The sequence below is a fragment of the Nerophis lumbriciformis genome, linkage group LG34 (genome assembly GCF_033978685.3).
Source record: "Nerophis lumbriciformis linkage group LG34, RoL_Nlum_v2.1, whole genome shotgun sequence".
Classification (NCBI taxonomy): Eukaryota; Metazoa; Chordata; class Actinopteri; order Syngnathiformes; family Syngnathidae; genus Nerophis; species Nerophis lumbriciformis.
Genome location: NC_084581.2, coordinates 18,594,315 through 18,609,352, shown reverse-complemented (window position 1 = coordinate 18,609,352; position 15,038 = coordinate 18,594,315). Strand labels below are relative to the sequence as shown.

The window sequence follows — 15,038 nt, the reverse complement described above, 5'->3', positions numbered from 1 at the left end:
GAAGGATAAAAACAACTGAAATATTCTTGATTGCTAAAACAAAGTAGATGCGGGAAATATCGCTCAAAGGAAGACATGAAACTGCTACAGGAAAATACCAAAAAAAGACAAAAAAACACCAAAATAGGAGCACAAGACAAGAAGTAAAACACTACACAGGAAAACAGCAAAAAAGTCCAAATAAGTCAGGGGGTGATGTGACAGGTGGTGACAGTACACCTACTTTGAGACAAGAGCTATAGTGATGCATGCTTGGTTATGCTTTAAAGTCATATCCAACAATTGCGACGATGACTTTTTACTGTCAACTGAGTTTCGTTTTTTAATGATTTCTGCTGGTGATGTGCCTCTGGATTTTGTCAACGCAAAAAATGTGCCTTGGCTCAAAAAAGGTTGAAAAACACTGATTTAGAAGATGGTGTCAAATCAATTTTGGTACAGAAAAGAATAATAGTGTTTGCCAATGGAGAAGTACATATTAAAACGTAATTATTGTTGCTTTAATATAAATCAGGTTAACCTTGGAAAAAAAAAACGTACTTACTTTTCTCCCTGAATATCTTTGAACTCTTTTAATGGCTTGGTTTGATATAGTGAAACACCACTCTCCATCACATGCTGGCGGCAGGCGCAGACCCCTCCCTTCCTTTCTCAGGCTCACGAGGCTCAGAGTGAGCAAGCGGTGGTCAGTTGCCATGTGCGTGTGTCTACTAAGAGCTACTTTGCCATCTTTTTTGACACCTGTGAATAAAAGCAAACTAACAACAAAGTGTGACAGTCAGACAGAGGAGAAAAACTAAATGGACATACGACACTTCTTGAAGAGTACAATAATCAATGAAAAAAAATGTTACGTTTATTTGCGTCAGAAATACAATTTCAGACGCCTATGAAGTGCTAGAATCAGCAGAAATCAGGAAACACATTTAGACACGAAACAAAAATCTGCTCTTTGACAAAATGTAAATGGGAAAAAAAACATACATTATAAGTTAATGTTACTTAAAACAAACATTTGAATAATAAAAGTGGTCAGTTAAGAAAAGTCATGTACATGTTTGAAATATACATCGATATACATATTTTGTTTTAAAACAACATGTAATTGCAATTAAAACAACAGAAAGTCCACAAACAAAGCTTCAAAATAACAGTAATAATGAAAATAAGCAGGACAGGTGAGTCATTTACCACAATAAAAGCCCAAGTAGATAAAAAAGAAATACATTAGTTAGTGAGGGAGACATCACTCTAAAAGTTGTTGCTGTGCTTCACATGTATCTGTTCTTGACGTACTCCCTGTACATCAGCGTGTCCTCACGACACAATGGCCTGACATGACATCTTCCCGCCATGGCGTGGCTCTCGAAGACGTTGCAGCTTTCCCGGTCTACTTGCGGCGGTGACACGGCGTAGACACTGTCCTCTGGGAAGCGGGAAACAGGCTCCCTTAACGGGCAGAAGGGAGAATATTGAAAAGAAATATTAACATAACATTAAACCACGAACAAGACTTGGAGATGTGGTATGAAGTGACCCGCAATTAATCAATAAGTCGATACACTATTAATAGAATAATGACTAGAATACATCCATCCATCCATCCATTTTCTACCGCTTATTCCCTTCGGGGTCGCGGGGGGCGCTGGAGCATATCTCAGCTACAATCGGGCGGAAGGCGGGGTACACCCTGGACAAGTCGCCACCTCATCGCAGGGCCAACACAGATAGACAGACAACATTCACACTCACATTCACATTCACACACTAGGGCCAATTTAGTGTTGCCAATCAACCTATCCCCAGGTGCATGTCTTTGGAGGTGGGAGGAAGCCGGAGTACCCGGAGGGAACCCACGCAGTCACGGGGAGAACATGCAAACTCCACACAGAAAGATCCCGAGGCCGGGATTGAACTCACGACTACTCAGGACCTTCGTATTGTGAGGCAGACGCACTAACCCCTCTTCCACCGTGCTGCCCGACTAGAATACAATATTTAAATATACATTATGAATAAAGAGAATAAAATAGTATACAAAAACATAATGACAATAACACGAAAATATACAAACATGAATAAAAAAATGCCCTGTAAAGAAGATGGCAACAAAAAAAAGTATGCAAAGAATTTGATCAATAAATATAGAGTTGCAAATGATATATGTAAATACAAAATAAATAAATAAACTAAGCTACATAAAAATATTTAAACAATAGCATAATCATAAAAAACATATGAAAAAAACAAAAATGCCCTGTGGAATAGATGGCCAGTACTGTAGATTAAAAGAATACATCTATATACCGTACACTACCAGTCAAAAGTTTTACAACAACCCATTTACAGTAACTAAAAAGTATGTCCAAACATTTCAAATTATAAACACTATTCTAATGCTGAACATCCTTAGCTGTCCTAACTTGTAAACCCGGCTACTGTAAGGTCCACTAATATTTGGACAATGACAGTTTATGTGTTTGCCTTTAAAGTGTACACCATTCAATAGGAATTAGAAATAAATCATTCAATAAATAAATCAGCACACGATTATAGTGATGACTTTCAACTTTATGTTAAGAGCTATGAAAAAATAATTTTCTTGTAATTTGCCATTTAAGAATTAAAGCATATCTGTATAACAATGCAGAGTAATGATATATATAACTACCATTTTAACACTTTAACACTAAATAAACCCAATGAACATCATTAAGTTATGAATATTAAACAAGATGAACATCTTTTTAGCATTATTACTCAAATTCCGAATGACTCGTTTGTAGCAAATTCGGATTTATGCAATCCCAAATATACAAAAACAAATACTAAAAAGGTAAGAAAAGTTGGTTTTGCATAATAGGGCCCCTTTAATATGACATAACTCATGAATTCATCTGCTTTGACTGTCAGCTCATTGAAGTCATTTTGTATTTTTTTACATTTCACAGGGGTTTTATTTTGTGTAGCACTACTACTAGAATAGTAGTGAACATGTTAGATTGCTCAAAATCAACATCTGATTATGCTCTCGCTCACTGCTTATTCGCTTGACTGCTGAATGATGTTCAGTGCTTGAGTCAAACTTCAAGGGGAATTGCACTTTTTTTTGGAACTTTGCCTATCATTCAAGATCCCTGTGTGTGACACGAACACATACATTTTTCTTAGTTTTATGTATTCTAAATTGTTAAATACAGCTCGTACTAGACGGCTAACAATAAAGCTAATGGAATCTATTCCGCCTATTAGTGTTGTACCGATACCAATATTTTGGTACCTGTACCGGTACCAAAATGTATTTCGATACTTTTCGGTACTTTTCTAAATAAAGGGGACCATAGAAAAGGGCATTATTGGCTTTATTTTAACAAAAAATCTTACGGTACATTAAACATATTAGAGATGTCCGATGCCGATATTATAGGCCGATAAATGTGTTAAAATGTAATATCGGAAATTATCGGTATAATTTTTTGTTTTTATAATCGGTATCGTTTTTTTATTTTTTATTTTTTTATTAAATCAACATAAAAAACACAAGATACACTTACAATTAGTGCACTAACCCAAAAAACCTTCCTCCCCCATTTACACTCATTCACACTCATTCACACAAAAGGGTTGTTTCTTTCTGTTATTAATATTCTGGTTCCTACATTATATATCAATATATATCAATACAGTCTGCAAGGGATACAGTCCGTAAGCACACATGATTGTGCGTGCTGCTGGTCCACTAATAGTACTAACATTTAACAGTTAATCTGACTAATTTTCATTAATTACTAGTTTCAATGTAACTGTTTTTATATTGTTTTACTTTCTTTTTTATTCAAGAAAATGTTTTTAATTTATTTATCTTATAACATTTTTTTTAAGTACCTTATCTTCACCATACCTGGTTGTCCAAATTAGGCATAATAATGTGTTAATTCCACGACTGTATATATCGGTTGATATCGGTATCGGTTGATATCGGTATCGGTAATTAAAGAGTTGGACAATATCGGAATATCGGATATCGGCAAAAAGCCATTATCGGACATCCCTAAAACATATGTTTCTTATTGTCCTTAAATAAAGTAGTGAACATACAAGACAACTTGTCTTTTAGTAGTAAGTAAGCAAACAAAGGCTCCTAATTTAGCTGCTGACATATGCAGTAACATTTTGTGTCACTTTCCATTCTATTATTTTATCAAAATTATAAAGGACAAGTGGTAGAAAATGACTTATTAATCTACTTGTTCATTTACTGTTAATATCTGCTTACTTTCTCTTTTAACATGTTCTATCTACACTTCTGTTATAACGTAATAATCACTTATTCTTCTTTTGTTTGGATGCTTTGCATTAGTTTTGGATGATACCACAAATTTAGGTATCAATCCGATACCAAGTCGTTACAGGATCATACATTGGTCATATAATGTAGATTTCTTTTAAACAAAAGACGATTTTGTGATGGCAAGGATTAGTGATTTAGAAGTAGCTAAAACACTGCAGACGGCAGATGGACTTTAGCCTCTAGCTAGCTAGCCATGTCTTAAAGCACTTCTTCCTGAGGGCGTTTCAGTGTTATAACTTCACCTTTATCTTTAGTTTTTAAGCCAAAATGCGTCCGTTCTCCCTTTTCTGTCTACACACCGCGTCTGCTTGCAACTACTCAGTGGTTGTGCGCTGCCAAACATGCTCGTCTGCTTGTGAACCAGCAATGTCATGACGTGACGACGACGGGAGGGCGAGGGGGTGGTGGACCGGTACTTTTTAGAGGCGGTATAGTACCGAATATGATTCATTAATGTCACAATACTATATTAATACCGGTTTACTGTACAACCCTATCGACTATAAAGCCCTCTAAAAAACATCCAAAAACCGCCAACTATACTCCATCTACATGCCATGACCTGCATGTTATTGTAAGAGCTAATGCTTAGTGTTTCACTACAGCATGATCTGTTTATCACTCAGCTATTAAAACTTGTAGCTCATCCTCCGTATTTTCAGTGTAAGGTTCTATATCATCAATTATCCCAAAGTAGTCGTCGTTGGCTCTCTAAAGTCTGCCACGATAAGTGGTAGTAGATGCAGTTATTGAAGGAAATATTGAACATATTCATGCACTCTTTGAAATCAATGCGGTCCCAAAATGTTCTGGTAATGCTTAAAATAACCAAAATACGTACAATATTTTCTGGACTATAAGCCGCTACTTTTTTCTTCCGCTTTGAACCCTGCGACTTATAAAACGGTGCGGATTACTTACAAAACATTTTTCGTTAACGGCCATAATGTTTTGTACTCAACAAATATTTTTCATAAAACAATCGACAGAGACACTAAAAAGTGTGTCATTGTTAGTGCTATGGCGCCATCTTTTGGATGAGTTTGCTCTCTGCAGGTGCTGCTGGTTGAAAATGTACTCCCTGTTTCATGCCTTGAACCGGAAGTATATCTAGTTTCGTCCACTACTCGTTTACAGCGTTTCTGCTCGAAAGGATTCTTCCTTCATCACTCCAAGCAATGTTTGTAAGTTTCACAATACAACCAAAACAATAGTTACTAAACCGTCCCATGTGTGATGTCTGTAGGAGTGTTTTCATGCATATTCGAAAGTGCTATCGAAATGTAATCAAGCTCGCGTCGTTACCATTAGCTCATATGCTAACACGTTTGCAAGTGTCCGTGTTAGTTTTATCAACTTACAATGGCATGCTTTTTGTATTGTTTTAGTTTTGTAAATTCACCAAGAACCATGTAGATCTTAAATGATAACTGACAAAAGCTTGGGGAGGAATGTGGGATTAAAGGCCAAACCCATTAATGTTAGCACTCATTTCGTTCAACTTTCAGTCACTGTTGTTAGAAGTCAAAACAAATAACTTGCTTTCCTAATGAGGACTGGTACTATTGGAAAATAATGGGTCAAAACAAGAACCCTACAGATTTTGAGGACAAACAAGCAGGCTAAAGTCGCTAAGATCCAATTCATCTTCACATTTGTAGGCCTCTATGTCCAATTAAAAAAGTAGGAAGCCTATTGATTTTGAATGATGACAGAATATAGCTGTAGTTGTCTGATGTCAAATGAAGCAGAAACAGTTGTGTGTTATTTTTATTGCGACCCACAAACCACACTTGTTCCTCAGATTCTCAGGGATTCATTTTTTGGAGGATAACTCCTTTACTGGCTTTTATAGCAAAGCAAAAAACCTCACCAGTTTTGAAGGACGATAAAGAACCCCAATGATCTTGACAGCATTTTTGACAGTGAATAGCGAGCTTTTCGAAAGTCAAAGGTCAAATCTTGTTTTTGTTACAGCGCTCAATATTTATTCTATTGCTGACACTTTCCTCAAACTTTAATGGATTGTATTTCTTTATGCCAAAACCCAAATAGATTTTAAAGGTTTTAATTTTCTGCTAGCATTGGTTGTGATTGACTTCATTAACATGTATTTTCTGACTTCTCTTTTCATTCATTTAAATTAACACATGACTAAAAAACATGTGCACTTAAACTCGATATTTCTTTCCTAGTGTTTATTTAACCTAATTGTTTTACATAATTATTTTTTTTACTTCTAGAAAGCAAAATATATTCACTCAAGAAAAAAACGGACTTAATACTCAATAATGAAATCCACCCAACTACCAGTGGTACAACCCATACCCCACTGATGCCCTGCCCTCTATGACAGGAAGGGGGGAGGGGGTGGCGCCATGAGTGAAAACACGTTTCGGGTTCTATAAGAGCGTCTTAAAATAGCCATTTGTTGTGTAACACACACAGCTTGTGCACCTCTGACAACAGTAATAGCGCGATGAATGAAGGTGGAAGGAGACTGAACAAGGGATGGGAAGACAAGCGGCTGAGGCAACCACGTGCACGAAAAACCTTTGCGAACCGGGGGTCGCCGCCTTTAAGTGTAAGAAATGAAAGCTGCAACACAGCTATTCCACACATGACCTTTTACTAATTAATCTACTTGACAGTCCCGTTCGCAAAGAATGCTAAAAAGATTTCTGACGAACAAGATGGTGGAGGCCACGAGAACATTTCTCCTGTCCTGTCTATTGTTTTTAATCAGTGCCACCTTCGCTTAGCCCTTTATAATGAAGGAAATGAAGGTTTACTTCTGCATACTCTCTGTATCAGATTTTAAAACGTCTTAATTTGATCTTTTTGTTTAATATCCTGATGTCGTCACAGAAAGGAAGTTCTTCTTTCATTGTTTTTTTTCCACCTGTACAGTAAATCACTAACTTCTTGATAATATGCCGCCAATGTCATAAGGATAAGACATAATCCACATACATGAACATGGTGGACGCCACGAGAACATTTCTCCTCAATCAAATCAATCAATCAATGTTTACTTATATAGCCCTAAATCACAAGTGTCTCAAAGGGCTGCACAAGCCACAACGACATCCTCGGCTCAGATCCCACATCAGGGCAAGAAAAAACTCAAACCAATGGGATGACAATGAGAAACCTTAGAGGGGACCGCAGATGTGGGGACCCCCCCACCCCCTGGGCGACCGGTGCAATGGACGTCGAGTGGATCTAGCATAATATTGTGAGAGTCCAGTCCATAGTGGATCTAACATAATAGTGTGAAAGTCTAGTCCAGGGGTCGGCAACCCGTGGCTCAGGAGCCGCATGCGGCTCTTTAACCACTCTGATGCGGCTCAGCTGCATACTTGCCGACCTTCCCGATTTTCCTGGGACTTCCAGATTTCAGTGCCGTTCCTAGAAATCCATCCATCCATCCATTTTCTACCGCTTATTCCCTTCGGGGTCGCGGGGGCCGCTGTAGCCTATCTCAGCTACAATCGGGCGGAAGGCGGGGTACACCCTGGACAAGTCGCCACTTCATCACAGGGCCAACACAGATAGACAGACAACATTCACACTCACATTGACACACTAGGGCCAATTCAGTGTTGCCAATCAACCTATCCCCAGGTGCATGTTTTTGGAGGTGGGAGGAAGCCAGAGTACCCGGAGGGTACCTACGCAGTCACGGGGAGAACATGGAAACTCCACACAGAAAGATCCCGAGGCCGGGATTGAACTCACGACTACTCAGGACCTTCGTATTGTGAGGCAGACGCACTAAACCCTCTTCCACTGTGCCGCCCTCCTAGAAATCTCCCGGGGCAAATATTCACCGATTTTTAACCTAACAATAATAATAAGGGTGTACTGTTGCCTTCCTCCGAGGTTGTCACGTGATGTTGCTGTGACGTGTCTGATCAGCTGATTTAAAAAGTTTGACGGTCTGGCTATAAGAATAACAAAATCCCAATTTTTTTCGAAGACCTAATAAACCTCTTTGGATTACATGCTGTAGTTTGTTGTGTCAACACTTTGGTTTAATCTAATGCTTATGCAAATTCCATCCTTCATTTTTTACACTGCAAAACAAATCTACCCACAAGTACAAATAAATTCACCTTGAACTTTTAACCTGGCAACAGGGACCTCTGCGAAGATCTACGTTAGCTTTATTTTTCAACTCACTTTTGTAAACAACTTACACAATGTATGTAATGTAACAAGTAAGCAATTACGCCGCAGCGTAAATTCTGGTCCTTCAACAATCACTGTTTCTTCGGAATCAAAATATACGTTCCTATATTACATATATCCTATTATATGCGCACTATTGACTAATGATGCACCGAGCATTCGACTGATGAAATGCCGAGCCGAGCCAGTCTTTTTTTTTTACAGCTGTGTGTTTACATGGCTAAAGATTGTACTCATGTGAAAAGATTATTTCAAAAAGGATTTGAGATAGACAATTGCAATACCGGATTCTTTGTTACACACATACAGGAAGTGCATGAATTCCAGGAGGGAAAGTTGTAATGAGCGTGCGTCATCTAGAAGCCTCTTCAAAGATTGTGTTCCTCACCACCATGGTGAAATCACTGAAGGACTAGAGGAAAAAGAAAGGCTACAATGTACAATGCTTCAGTGTAAAGTAGGGGTGATCGATACAGATGCCGATACTTTTGATGGATATCAGTATATAAAGTGATTAGATTTTTTATTTTTGTTCTTTTTATTACAATTTTATTTTGAGGGGAGGGGCATTTTAGTCATCGTTTACAAAGTAAGGGAGTGAGTCTTTGGATACAGGAAGGCTTTGAGTGCAAAACCCAAATTATTTAAATGAGAGCCAATTCTAGTTAGTTATTGTGCAGTTATTGTGCAATAGCCACTTTATTGTGTTGTTTATTTATTTTGTTTATTTGAGTTTGCGTGGGGGGCTGAAGTCTATTGCAGCTGCACTCAGGCAGAAGGCAGCGTACACCCTGGGAAAGTTGCCACCTCATTGCAATACCACACATCAATACATCACCTGATTTAAAACAATACTAGCAAATTCTAAATGTAATAAGATAAGCTTTATAAAGATGTGCTGTTGTGTTTATTTGCTGCCACCAACATTTTCAGTTCTATAATCTATTGTCAAAGTATCGGATTGGATCTGAGGTATAACAAAAATGGGATCGGAGGCCAAAAATGGTGATCGGGACATCCCTAATAAAATTAGCTTGTTTTAATTGCAGCTATGTATAGATCTAAGTGAATAGGTGTTCCCAAAGTTGTAAAATATAGCAATGATGTTCATCTTAAAGATATACATTTAACAGTGTACATTTTCAAAATATACTTTTGGAAAGGGTGGGCGTGGTTTCATTCGCAATCTGGGAATGCCTCAACATTCAAACAGCTTGCAGACAGACTAAAAAAAATGTGACTGTGGGGCAAAATTTACACAAGCACAAAAAAACTTAGCGCTTGTGTCTTACAGTGAGCAGGTCCTGGGTTTGATTCCCGGGCTCGGGTCGGGGTCTTTCTGTGTGGAGTTTGCATGTTCTCCCCGTGACTGTGAGTTTTCCTTCCCGGTACACCCACTTCCTCCCACTTCCAAAGACATGCACCTGAGGATAGCTTGATTGACAACACTAAATTGGTCGTGTTGGCCCTGTGATGAGGTGGCGACTTTTCCACGGTGTGAGTGCCTTCCGCCAGACTGCAGCACGGAAGTGTAGGTCCCCTTTAATTTCTGCTTATTACTTTTTTTTCCACTAGGAACATGTTTTTTTTTAATTTAAAATTAATTTTAATTTAATTATTTAATTTTAAGTTTTTGTGTATTAAATGTCAGTGTTATGTTTTTTTAATCTTGTAGATGTTAGTGCACGTGTATTTCTTTTAAACAGAGAGCACAATCTTAATAATGTTTTTTCAAACATATTCAGATGTTTGTGGTGTACCTGCAGAGTTGGGTGGAGGTGTGTGTATTTATGCTATTGAACACAACCCCTGTGAAACAATCATGAAATAACATGTTATTGACAGAGCAGTTCTGTCCACATACTGTAGGTCCGTACATTTTACACATGACAGTGAATAAAGTAGAAGTATAACCACGCTGAAAGGACAGAGCAAAAAACAGCTTTGAATGAACCATTTTACTTTATTGAATGGTGGATGTAGGTAGTCTCAGACAGTTTTCATTTGATTAAAGCAACTTTATTATGGAACTTGCAGATTATATACCACGCGCTAAGCAGTGTGTGCAAACTACAAAATTGCGTGTACTTTTAATGGACATGATTTAAGACTGTATTTACAATTGAAAAGTGGTGCCGACCGCCTTATATAAATGAGGTGTTTGCGTGTAGCCTACTATACGTGGCTTTCACCACGGAGAAACCCAATCATGTCTTTATCTGCGTGGACTGGACTTTGGCCGAGAGCCAACAGGCAACCTCGGATGGAGCCGGCTATCTTGGTTGCTTCGTTGGGTTTGTTCTTATCTCTGGCCATGCTTCCCCCTACCCCAGCAGACAAATGCGCGGAGCACCGCCAAAGTCACTGCCATGTACCCTACCATAGGGCACACCGGATTATAATGCGTACTGCCGGCGAATGGTCTATTTTTGATCTTTTTTCATAAATAAGGCGCACCGGATTATAGGGCGCATTGAAGGAGTCATATTATTAAAAAATTTTTCTAAATTGAAAACACTTCCTTGCGGTCTACATAAGTGATTTTCAACCACTGTGCCGCGGCACTCTAGTGTGCCAGGAGATATTGTCTGGTGTGCCGTGGGAAATTATGCAACTTCACCTAATTGGTCCAAAAAATATTTTTTGCAAATCAATAATCATAATAATGTGCCGTTGTCTACTGCCTGTGCTGTCAAGAGCTTGGCAGGGTAATCTTGTAATACTCCATACCAGTAGGTGGCAGCAGGTAGTTCATTGCTTTGTAGAAGTCGGAACGCGTCGAGGATGGTTTGTCGTGATCCCAATATGCAGAGCACAGCGGGAGACAGCGTGCAGGTAAAAAGGTATGTAACGCTTAAACCAAAAAATAACAAGGCAAGTCCCGCTAGGAAAAGGCACTGAAGCATAGGAATGGCTATGTAAAACAAAAGTAAAACTGAACTCGCTACAAAGTCAACAAACACAGAATGCTGGACGACAGCAAAAACTTACAGCGTGTGGAGCAAAGAGGACGTCCACAAAGCACATCCCGTACATGACATGACAATCAACAATGTCCCCACATAGAAGGATAGCGTACGCACAACTTAAAGAGTCTTGATTGCGAAAACAAAGCAGGTGCGGGCAATAGCACTCAAAGGAAGGCGTGAAGCTGCTACAGGAGAACACCAACAAAACAGGAAGGGTCACCAAAATAACAGCGCAAGACAAGAACTAAAGCACAACACACAGGAAACAACAACAAACTCAAAATAAGGCACGACAACCTGGTGGAGTTTCATTGTTTAACCTTTTCTGCTGGTGGTGTGCCTCCGTATTTTTTTTATGAAAAAAATGTGCCTTGGCTCAAAAAAGGTTGAAAAACACTGGTCTACATAATATGTAATGGTGGTTCTTCGGTCAAAATGTTGCATAGATTTTGTTTTACGGATCATCTTCAAGCTGCATTCTGACAGTCGCTTCAGGATGCGCCATTTTGTGGGAGGTGTTATTTACATGGCTCACCTTCGACAGCGTCTTCTCCCCGTCATCTTTGTTGTCGCGGTGTAGCGTGCAAGGACGAGTGTGGAAGAAGTGTCAAAAGATGGAGCTAACTGTTTTAATGACATTCAGACTTTACTTAAATCAATAACGGAGCGGCATCTTCTTATTCGTGGCTCACTACTGCAAGAACATCGCCGGAAATGTGTCCCGTGAAAAACCGTCCGACCAGAACTCTCTAATAACTAAAGTTCCTTGGGTGAATAATGTAAACTCACTACACCGGTATGTTTTAGCGCTTTCATGGGGAGTTTACTGACAGATATAAGAACTTTACACTAATTTACATTAGAAATGGCAACAGCAGAGGATGAATGTCACATAAGAAGATAGAGAAAAAGAAGAAGCTTACAAAGGCAGACGCGCACAATTTTTCAGGACTTATGCAGATCCCAAATACAGATCAGCAGGTACCAGAAGGTAAGAAAAGTTGCTTTTGCATAATATTGCGAAACAAAATGTCCGATAATGTGTCTTACCTTATACACACACACACCATAATAATACTCGTATGTTGAATCACAGTACAATCCATCAAGCGGTGCGGCTTCATAGCTTACCAAAGTCATACTAAAACATTTTGATAGATTTTTGAGCGCCGTGTGTAATGTTGTATATTTTCAATGGAACATATAACATGTTCGTGTTATTTACTTGAGTCATATTGCAGTCTACACCATATCGCTTGTGTGTGACTGCTATCATATTGCTGGCTACATGTATCTCTTATGTTTGACTGCCATCTACTGGTCACACTTATCATTTCACCAAATAGCTTCGAGGTCGGTAAGCAAAACCAGAATTATTCCGTACATTAGGTGCACCGGGTTATAAGGCTCACTGTTGAGTTTTGAGGGGGAAAAAAGGATTTTAAGTGCGCCTTATAGTCCGGAAAATACGGTATGTGGTTGTTGAAGTGTGCTTTTGTTTTGTTGTTTGTCAAGGCATGGTGCAATAAGTATAATTTATTGCTCATTATTTTTAGTTTTTTGTTGTGTTTTACTTTTGTTGCTTTATGTAGCAATGGCACCACTGAGGTGTCAGCTGGTGCCATCAGCGCTGTGCTTTTTAAATGTATTTTTAAGTAATTAAACTTGAATGTTTCCTTCTTGTTTTCATGTTTTGTTTATACCTTATTGTTGATGGACTTTTTAATTTCCCCCTTGTTGGATGAATGAAGTCTCTCTTATCCTATCCTATCTTTTGCACATTCATATTATCATGACCCTACCTGTGGCGTTTTGCATTTCTTAAAACAAGCAGCAGACATTAGGGGTGTAACGGTACACAAAAATTTCGGTACGGTACGTACCTCGGTTTAGAAGTCACGGTTCGGTTCATTTTCGGTACAGTAAGAAAACAACAAAATATACATTTTTGGTTATTTATTTACCAAATTTGTAAACAATGGCTTTATCCTTTTAACATTTGGAACACTATAATAATTATGCCCACGTTAATCCACATTAAACTGCCTCAAGTTGTTGCTTAGATTAAATAAAATGACAAAACATTTCTTCTACATAGAAAAAGTGCAACATTAAACAGTTTTAGGTCAACTCATCATGCTTAATTTATTACAGCAATTGGGAAGCCTATAGTTGATTTTTATTATGTAAATGTTATATTTTTATCAACATGTGATAGCAGGGACCCTGCCATTCAAAACTAGGCTGCTTCATTACTAATGATTAATGTAACTATAGCTGAAAAAATAGTACAATAGCAATAGGAGAGACTATTCATCCCTGAACACCATGGAGTTCATGTAGGCTTAATGATGCAGTTACATTAGTATATCAACTATCAGAGACAGACACTCTTCATTTAACATAATGTCCTTTTTTGCTGCTTCAACACAGCTCAATCAACACAGAAAAAGGTAAAGTGAAATAACAGACAAACAGGGCTTTGCTGTCTGTATCACACACACACACACACACACACACACTCACACACACACACACACACACACACACACACACACACACACACACACACACACACACACACACTGCAAAATGAGCTAACGTTACGCTAAATGCGAATTAGCCTTCACCTCAAGCCAGGACTGCGAGCGAGCTGAGCTGCAGTTTATATTTCTAGAAGGTCAACGGGCTCATAGTGATGTTACTAGTAGTTGACTGGGAGGTGTTTATTATAATTTGGGGAGAGTCCGCTGCCTGATGCTTACCTGCTAAACGCTAAGCACTGACTACATGCGCTCGGAATACGCACTGCTGATTGGCTGTTACCGCTCTGAATACACACTGCTGATTGGCTGTTACCGCTCTGTATGTAACCAATCGGATGGTTGTGTGGGTGGGACAATGCTGGGTGCTGTGTACTGACAGAGACAGGCAGAAGGAAGCGGAGCAGCTTGTTAAGACTTTAGCTTAGCTTAATAGGTTCGTGTGGAAACTCGTTCGGTACACCTCCGAACCGAACCGAACCGAACCGAACCTCCCGTACTGAAACGGTTCCATACAAATACACGTACCGTTACACCCCTAGCAGACATGTACCACTTTCTTTGGGCATTTTAGAACCAGTCCTGCGGTGCATCTACAATGGAAACCACTTTTTTTAAGTGCACTGAAGAGAGGCTGGCACTAACTGCAAGTTTGCGCTTCAGTGACAAGAAAATGCATATTTCAAGAAGTTTTTTTCACATAGGAGACACGTTAATAATATATCTTCTAAATGAAAAAAACAGTTGTGTTTCTTTGATAAATCAAACTGCCTGTGCTAAATAAATACATTTGCACAGTCTCCTCCCAGTATTGTGGGCTTTCTGATGATCAGCATATATTCTGCATTATCATGAAGATTTACACGCTAAATGGATTGCGCTCCTTGTTCTGCTCACTAAAGACACACAAGCCTCTGTGCATAAGTTTAATAGATCAGCTCCGTCTGTGCTATCAAGATTGCACATGTTTTAGTACACACA

The 15,038-nt window shown here is 38.8% G+C and overlaps 1 protein-coding gene across 1 annotated transcript in view; it reads right to left on the bottom strand.

Annotated features, from left to right (window-relative positions):
* Positions 1–838: 838 nt before the first annotated feature.
* Positions 839–15,038, bottom strand: part of fig4a (FIG4 phosphoinositide 5-phosphatase a) — a 106,799-nt gene continuing 92,599 nt past the window's right edge. The window contains exon 24 of the mRNA XM_061929907.2: positions 839–1,449. Coding sequence (XP_061785891.2) covers positions 1,272–1,449 — 178 coding nt within the window. The 3' untranslated portion in view covers positions 839–1,271. The remainder of the gene's footprint in view (positions 1,450–15,038) is intronic.